The 9,440-nt window shown below is 40.8% G+C and overlaps 1 protein-coding gene across 1 annotated transcript in view; it reads left to right on the top strand.

The window, feature by feature from the left end:
- LOC104946854 (G protein-activated inward rectifier potassium channel 1-like) overlaps positions 1 to 8,429 on the top strand; it is a 17,168-nt gene extending 8,739 nt beyond the window's left edge. Inside the window, exons 2-3 of the mRNA XM_010772745.1 lie at positions 3,383 to 3,599; positions 7,388 to 8,429. Coding sequence (XP_010771047.1) covers positions 3,383 to 3,599; positions 7,388 to 8,046 — 876 coding nt within the window. The 3' untranslated portion in view covers positions 8,047 to 8,429. The remainder of the gene's footprint in view (positions 1 to 3,382; positions 3,600 to 7,387) is intronic.
- Positions 8,430 to 9,440: the final 1,011 nt, after the last annotated feature.

The following is a 9,440-nucleotide window of genomic DNA, read 5'->3' as shown; positions in this document are numbered from 1 at the left end:
GATCGGCTATTCTCGTCTACTTTCGAGGCGAGCCGCAACGCGTCTCAAACAAGCCTAGTCTTGCAGCCTTCAGTTTCTATACGAGTGCCGCAGAGGATCATGGGAAACACGTCTGCTCTCAGCTGATAAGCTCCATAACAAGAGAAGGGTCTAGCTGCGGCCGCGGACAGTACACAACACTACACGACACGCCCACCTGACACGACACTACGGTGGCTGAGAGGCACTACCGTTAAAAGCGAATTGACGAGATTTACATCATACAGCCCATATAGTATAATATTTTACAAATGATGAATTACAGCAAACATGTGCAATATATCCATTATTACAGCTCCGTGGGCTGGCAGTNTTCTGTAGATTGCGTACATTACTTTTCACTTTACTGCTTGTTGCACTCCTGGTTAGAAGCTAAACTGCATTTCGTTGTCTCAGTACCTGTAATATGTGCAATAACAATAGAGTTGAATCTAATCTTGAGCAGGAACAAATGTATTTACTTAGTATATCTGACATTAACAATTAAACACATTTCTGCATTCTTTATCAATGCAAACCAAGTCAAGCCGACTCAGGAGGCGGCAGTAAGCACCTTAAAGTTGTTTGCAATCCGCCAAAAAACCCAGAGAAGAAGATGAAGAAGCCGACTCCGATCTGTCCGACTTCAGGCAAGCTTTTTGAGACCTCCCCCGGCTGCAATCGGCTATTTTCGTCTACTTTCGAGGCGAGCCGCAACGCGTCTCAAACAAGCCTCCGAACATTCTGCACACATGCAGCCAGAGGAGAAGGAGAGGAGCCACTTCAGCCTTCCTAAGGTCCTTTCAGGAGGCCATGATTGGGGATTGGGAGCACCTGGGGGAGAGGCTACACCTGGAGACAATCAGGGAGAGAGAGAGAAACGCACTTAAAAACACCAACTGCGGCACGTAACATATACGTTTACATATTTCCATTTTTGGAGTTCAGTAGAAAAATGAGCATCGCATCCCATGTTGAGTTGTCCAATTAATTTCGCTCTTGATCTGATTCGACCAATCACTCACTTAGTCTGCCTGAATTGTCTGAAATGTAAGATGGGTATCTGGCAGAAGGGAAGCCATGAGATGCCGTTAGCTTGTCAGCCGACCTGATTGCCTACAAGAACCTCCATCCACTCTCAGGCTGCTGATTGATGAAGGCCAGGCAGAGCATGGAGTGGAGTTGGGTAGGAAGATCAGGCCACTTTAGTTGTCATCCATTTGTATTTATCACCTGTCTTCATCCATGAGCATCATTCACACAACTGAAACACATGAATCAGAGCCACAATGCCTTTCTAATGATAATGAGCAGTTATTGTGTACAGGTGTTCTTGCAGCAATATCACCCAAAAGGATAATTAAATATGGATTTTCCACAAGTTGGTTTTGATTCATCAGAGCTCAGTGAGATAAATCAGATAATTTGTTAGTGTGGTATGTACATACAAGGGGGGGGGGTAGGTAATGTCACTGCGAGGTCAGGGTGTAGTTGTGCTCCGAATATTAGCTGCGGCAGTCAGGTCTGGTTGGAAGAGAAGACAGAACCAGAAATATAGAGAAGCCAATTTATTTATGAATTAAAATAATATGCTCACACCCTGAAACCTCAAATGAATCTCTATCTTTCTTATCTTCCACTCTTTCAAAACTATTGACAAATAATATATTTTTTTCTAAATGAAAATGGATCAGTAATAAAAGTGGAAGAAAGGAACACCTTGTAGAAAAGAAAAATTCAAATGTTGAGTATTTTGGCATGAACAAGAACAAAAGATCCAGAAAAGGCAGAAAGAGTTGTACTGTATCGAAGAGGGTTGGGACTGTGTGGGAGATTTTTATGAACTGTTGTGAGAATGTATGTGTGGGTGGGTGGCTAGTCACTAATTAATGGTTGGATGTGATTTAGGAAAAATCTTTTGCTTTAAAATTATTATTAGAAAAATAAACTGTTTCTGTTGTTGTAATTTCCTCTTTGTGATGTTATTTTAAGTAGAAAAAATAAACGCTTACATTGGAAACAGAATAAACTTACCTATGTTATGCTTATGGAAATCCAACCAGCTCCTCGTTATCTCAAAGGTGTTGATTTGCAAAGATGACCTTTGCAGGTCAGATGTTTTCTCTTTAATGGCATGGCAGCAAGTTTCATTATTTCTTTAAAAAGGGGTCGGCCATTCCTTCAAGTTTATATACTTAAATATTTCACATAGGTTTTAGGAAATCCACAAGCCTCTCTCTGACAGCAGATGTAAGAAGATGGCCCAACATTTAAAGGTGAATGCAGGGTAACACAGGCAGCTAAGGCAAACGAGGAGAACAGGTGAACAGATTGATTAGACAGAATAAGACAGGAAAGAAGAAAAACACATTCAGGGCTTTGGTGCGGTGCTTGAGCCTCATCTGGGCAATTAAATGCTTCTGCACCAGTTAACACTCGGTGGGCCATTCCTGTCCGAACACGGCTATTTCATACATGCAAGTTCTTCTAAAAATGTGAGTGATGCACATATTCTGTGGCCACTGCTAACAGGGCACAAATATATATATGTATTTTTCATTTTTAAGAAATATAAGTAGTCTTATCATAAATATATAATCAGACACGATAAGATTCAACGAAGCAGAAGAAAAACAGATGATTATAAACATTAAATTACTGGATGTAATTAACAGATCACAGATACATTAATTAGTTAGATCCAGGGGATCATTAGAAATGTTTACTGTTGCAGACCCCACCCATTTTTGCTAATATTCCCATATTTTGTCAGGGATACTATAAACATGATTTAAAAGTCAAAAAGGTTGTGTCCCACAGAGCCATTTATCAAAGTCGATTTAGCTTTTCTTGAGGGACTTTAGCGTCCATTAGCGTGCAAGCCGACTGTTGCATCCGAGGTTAAGTTATATACCATCACCCCGCTCTGGAGGAAGAGGCTGAGCATGATATTCCTCTGCTTCCCTTGAAACTAGATTGATAAATATCCAGTGCCTATGCCTGGTTGGGGATTCTTGTCGCGTTGAAGCCGTCTATGAGTTATCATAATTTCTACCAAACTTCTCATTCTCTTACTTGTTCTCATTTAAGTTGCAGTTTGAGACAAGCAGTGGTAAACGTATCCAATCATTCACAAGAAAATAAAGCCAAGACAAAATAAAAAAATGTAAACTTAGAATCTCTGATTAATCACGTTAAGATCCCTCATATTAAATTAATTTTATAATTACCCCTTGTTGCTTATGTATTGATCCGTCAGTACTAACAATTTGACTCTTTTCTTTCTTTTTTTTAACTTTCTTGGCTCTTCCGTCTGTCTTCTTCTTTTCAACTCTCTCTCTCTCTCTCTCTTTTCAACTCTCAGTCTCGTCAGACCCCTGAGGGCGAGTTCCTGCCTCTGGACCAGTGTGAACTGGATGTTGGTTTTGGGACAGGAGCAGACCAGCTCTTCTTGGTTTCACCTCTCACTATTTGCCACGAAATCAATCCCAAGAGCCCTTTTTTCGACTTATCCCAGCGCTCCCTAATGAACGAACAGTTTGAGATTGTCGTTATCCTCGAAGGCATCGTGGAAACCACTGGTGAGATTCTTCCTGAATTAAACTCCTTTCCCTTCACTGCACTTCTTTCATTTTATGCTTTGTGTATCCACTTATATGCCATTCTCATGTCTTCTTTTCTTCACTCTCCTTACTCTCAATCTAAATGTAAATTCCTATATTAATATGAACCCACAAAACATTCTCGTATACTGTAATAGATACTACGTAATCTAAACTCTGAGAAATCTCATTTCCCTGCCTCAGTTTTGCATATTTGAAGAACACAGGAACTGAACAAAATTGAATAAGAACAATGACACCATGATTTCATTATGAGGGATATTTTATTACAGCAGAATCGGTTTAAGCCCACCCTATGCATAATAAAAGCCTGTGGTCATGGATGCGTGTGTCACTTGGATGGATGACCCTGGGTCTTGGTTGAAGTTCCACTACATTTTTCAGATGACGACTGAGATCAGAGGTAACTCTGAGCCTGTGAGACATTGTTATACAGCCGCTGCTGTTAACTACAGGCCGCTGGAGGACTCTCACCGTTCTCTCTATGGCACATGTAACAGAATGATTCTTCCCTTAAGTCCAAAACTGAAAAAATCCATATCCCTCCTTTCTTATTAGCTCCGCTTCTATCCATCCCCTAGAACCCTCATGTTGTTTCTTTTGTAGAATAAACCACAGAGCTGAATAGTCTTAGAGCAGGAGGGAGGATTCAGCAGGGAAGCGTAAAGGCACAGTCTGTGCTCTGTTGATAATGCCATTAAATCAGAGGGCAGCCAGAAGTTTAGTGCCGCAGTGCTGTGGCCCTCGGAGCTGAGGAGTAAAGAAGGGAAGCCCTGGCAGTGTCACATTCAATGGGCCACAATATCCCATCATCCTCATGCTGACACACATCCCATTAACCCTGTTAATCCAATAACACATTAACAGGTATTCCCCACATGCTGTTCAGGTTGTTGATGGTGTCCCTAACTCATGTTAATTCTGTTTCAACCAGACCCATTATAATGCATACTAGTGGAATAGTTAGTGTCTTAGAGGCAGTAATATTATAAATACTGGTGTTTTTTTTAGATGTGTTTTGAGACAGGGGGCAATTTTATTCCTAAAATAAAACTCATTATTTAACCAAAGAAAAGGTCTCTAGAACTTCATGGACAGCATTTATTATTTTCTGCTCAATGATTTTTATCACTCTGGCAAAAACTAGACTCAACATCAGCACTGTATCAAATACACAACTATACTGTACAATACAAGTATTTTAAGCCATCATCTAATCAATCCAGTTCAGATAATTAATGGTCTTGAAATAAATGTTTTTCACCTAAAAAAAAAAGAAGGAGGTTGGGACCTAATCCAAAATCGACAATTTAGAAAACATGCGAAGACCAAATCAATTTACAAAATAGACCCGATGATTGTTAGACCAAATTCATATTCTGTCAATACAAATGGACAAGAATGGAAAGAGCACAGTAATGCTGATAGTAGCATGATTCACCAAGTAACAAGCGATGGATGCCGAAAGAGCAACAATTACTGCACTAACTCTCTATGAAGGTTACACATATATGCAGATGACATGTCTCTCTCTTTCTCTGTTCATTTAGCTTATTTTTGAGTTGACATTGCCCGATTGAAATAGAATCTCATGAGAAAGGCAAAGCATAATAATTTGTTCTGTAAACAGTGCCAGTGAAAGCTCCTGGCAGCAATTTTACATAAAGTCTCCTTCAGGGACGCCCTCTTCGCCTTCTGCCAAGTGTTTGCATAGTTGTCTTGAGGGCTTTTATTTGTATGCAAGATGAAGTAAACATTAACCAGCTGGTTGAATACCCATATGACGCCTGCATGATGAAACAACACTGGCAGGCCTGTTAGGCTCTAACCCCACAAGGTTTTCCACTGACCGGTATTGTCTGCAGATAAACAGATATTTATGGAAAGAACACAACTCAGCTCACTATTTACCCTAGACTCCCCACTGTGATTAAAGCCAAGCCTCTGGGCTAATTAAGAAAAAAACAACCTTTGTGTAAATGTAGAACTGACTTTTCTATGGATAAAGATGAGTAGTGAGCCTGGAATAGCATCAGGCTATGACATAACACTCCCTCAGAGGGACGGACTCAGACTCCTACTCTACAGCTTACTGTAGTTTTTAACACTAGAACCGCCAACGGGTAAATTTTACCCGCAGCTGTTTTTTGATTGTATGTAACTTTTGTTCAATAACATATTAAAGTCTCCCAGTCCGTGACTTTTCCTGAAAGTGTGTTATGTAGCACCCTCTGTTGTTAACAATTGTCAATATAAAGTCAGATTGAAAAAATCGCCAAAAAAAATGCCATTTATACCTATATCCGCCAACGGGTAATATTTACCTCATAGAAAATGCAGCGTAAACATGACTTGTTGCTATAGCAACGCCTTTTGTCTACTGCGGTTCCTTATAGATAGAGAGATAGATAGATTGAGAGAGAGAAAGATAGATATATTGATAGAGAGAGAGATAGACAGATAAATAGTTATAGATAGTGTAACATCTTGGAGAATACTCTTGGATGACTGAGCTCACGTTGAGGACGTAATGCATGTGTGCAGGTTACGTGCCAGTTGAAGAAGGATGGACACTCGGAATGAGAGAAGTGGTCCGCGTCGTCTATTTATGTAGACAATTATATGTTCATAGAACAGTAGATCGATAGAGAGAGATAGAGAGATTTGTACCTAAACAAAACACAAGTCTAACACCAAGCGTTTAAATCAGCACTCTTAGCGATATTTTAAACTTCATGTTATCTGCACAACCTATATCATATGAAAAGCTGAGAGTCCACAGATTCTATTGGTATAAGTTTCATCCCTGTGCGATCAAAACTCACTGTTCTGTATGATAAATAAAAGAACATTCTACCTTGAAAATCTATAGCGGGTACATTTTACCCGTTGGCGGTTTTAGGTATACAGCGACCTCTGGCGGTCCTAGTGAAAGGCTCAGGTAGAAGCTGAGCCACTGGAACAGAGAATATGAACTAGTTACGGATTCTGGAAAACCTACAATAAGCATCAAAATGTCAAGAACATTTTTAAATAAGTTCTCAAGGTTGTAATCTTGTGTTCATCAGACACACAGACACTACATTACAGACACTAAAGACCTGTACAGACAGGACCCATGGCTCTTGACATTAATGTATTGAGGTACGGAGGGTGCTGGGGGACTGCTTATTTTGTTGTCCAGACTTGACAGGCAATTATCACGACCAACGAGCCACACTGATAACAAGCCCCACTAACCTTTAACCCACATTAACAGCATGCAACAATGGGAATCACTTAGCATTACAGGGAAACAAATAGCACTAATTTGACCTCCAGGAAGGAACATTTAGAGACAAATTAACATCCCGTTGTGAAATGCTATACAAAAATGTCTTTGTCTAATTTCAAAACAAAGTTATTCCATTTGAGTGCATTAGAAGTGACGATTTGGACAGACAATAGTTATAATTGTTAGTTGAAATATCTGTGTATCATCTTGCATGAACCATTTGGGAAATGGCAGGAATCCTTCCAAGTGGATTTGCATCAATCTACTCAATCTCCAGTATGTGACTAAATGCATCTAGGTGGTAGATTGAAAAAGCAGGAGCATGAAGCGGTGTTTCCATAAGCAATAAGGACGAGCCAAGCGGAAAAAGAGATAATGGGAGGGAATGCTGCCCTTTCACATTCCTCCTAACACTTAATAATTGTTTTAATGGAGCTAAACTCCATTTACTTATTACTACCCTGTCTCCTAGGTATGACATGCCAGGCACGGACATCATATACCGAGGACGAGGTTTTATGGGGTCATCGCTTCCTGCCGGTGATGTCCCTGGAGGAGGGCTTTTTCAGGGTAGACTACTCTCAGTTCCACAGCACGTTTGAGGTACCGACTCCACCGTACAGTGTCAAGGAGCATGAAGAGAAAAATGCACTGCCCTCACCTCTCTCCACTCCCACCCACACACTCAATGAGAGTCACGGCGCCCGGCGTGACCGGGTGTTTTCCGTGGATTGCATAAACACATCTGAGGATAGAAGGGGAGGGGCTGGGGGTCGACTGCCGAGCAAGCTTCAGAGGATGAGTTCTTCGGGGAAGGATGACCTGCAGAGGAAGGTGCTCCGGCTCAGCTCCCAGCACTCGGAGAAGGCCTGCAGCACAGGAGACCTGCCCCTGAAGCTGCAACGCCTCAGCTCCTCGCAAGGACCCGAGATGGCAAACCGGCTGGAACTCAAGGCCCTCAAGGTGGGCTTCGAACCCATGACCCAGTCAACTGGAGACCTGTATGAACCCAGCTTAACGCCAACGCTGTCCCCTGCTCCGGTGCCCGTGTACAGCCCTCTGCTGTCAGCTGGACGGAGGCCAGAGGACAACCTGCCAGCAAAGCTCCGGAGGATGAACGCTGACCGCTGAAAACCATAGACAGTCCCAACAACACATTCCCACTGACCTCCGACAAGAGGAGAAGGAGGAGGAGGATATGAGCTTGGACAGATATTAACTTTGCCTTTGGAGGCTTTTACCATAAAAAAATGATGGTCTTTGAGACACAACCTTTATTGGAATGACTGTGATTGATGTGTTTTATAGATTCATGCAGGCTTCGTTACACATGAAAATCACACAAAAACACAAACTTCATGCCAAATGCAAACTTGATCATTCTGCAAGAGTATTGCATGTAACCACTAAATATATGTATGCCCAATTACACTTAATAGTCATTCTTAGTTTTATCTAAAAAATCTATTAAATAAAGAAAATAAATGCTGTTTGATGATTCTCTCTCCTGTGTTCTTATTGTCACACAATAGTTGAGCTGTTAGCAACAGCTTTGCTAGTCAATAATTAATTCAACAGTGCAATTCACTGCAGTTTAATAGGCTGATGTTAATGGTCTAATTGTGTCCCCTTGGCAAGAGAGTGTATTGAGAGCTATGGTACTTTAATAAGAGAAATATGAAGCATTTTTTGTGAAGAACAGATTTTTTTTATAGTCAACCCATGGTTCAATACAAATAAATAATGTGTATACTGAAGTCTCTTCACTGACAAAACAATATGGTCTTCGTTTGCAATACATTTATCCCACTAAATACCTTTGCTTGGTATCTATTAATACAAGCACAGGAATGTAAACACATTATTTAAAATCATATTTGGTTAGCTTTTGTATCAACATAGGTAATGGAGATCTACTGTAAAGCACAATCCTCTGTTCCTGACTAGAATCAAAATGTCTTCCAACAATTCAAAACAACAATCTGAGATTAAAGCAACACACACAGGGCTAAATTCAAAGTAAACACCCAAGAATGTGCAAATGTACCTCCACAAAAATCGACTTCAGCATCACAGCGTAAACATATCTGAGGTAGTTAGATCACCTAAGCCCTAATTCCGCCACAATGAAAGCACAAAGAAAGGGAAATCAATAGAAGAGGGAGATTTTCCCTGCTTCAACAGCCCACTCGCAGGAACCCTCCCCCTCTCATTACGCATCTGCAGCCTCGACCACCCTCTCACGTTACTCAGAACTGCTCCGCACACTCTATTCCTCTAATATAGTCTCCTCTGTGTGTTTGTACACTTCATCAAAACACACATGGTTGTCAGTTTTTTCACGCTGTGTATGATTTACCAAATGACACAAACCTGAATAAAGATAGTCTCATTAGAAGACACAGAACCTTGGCTGAAACAGGGAGAGTCAATAATGAAGGTATGTATGATGATGGTACCCAACATCGATTACACATTAAGACGCAAAAATGATCATGCTTAAGAAAACCATAATGTGCCAGTAA

This window comes from Notothenia coriiceps, unplaced genomic scaffold (genome assembly GCF_000735185.1).
Source record: "Notothenia coriiceps isolate Sejong01 unplaced genomic scaffold, NC01 NC01_scaffold00011603, whole genome shotgun sequence".
In the NCBI taxonomy this organism is placed as follows: domain Eukaryota; kingdom Metazoa; phylum Chordata; class Actinopteri; order Perciformes; family Nototheniidae; genus Notothenia; species Notothenia coriiceps.
The sequence above is the reverse complement of the archived record's forward strand: the minus strand, read 5'-3'. Positions and strand labels throughout refer to the sequence as shown.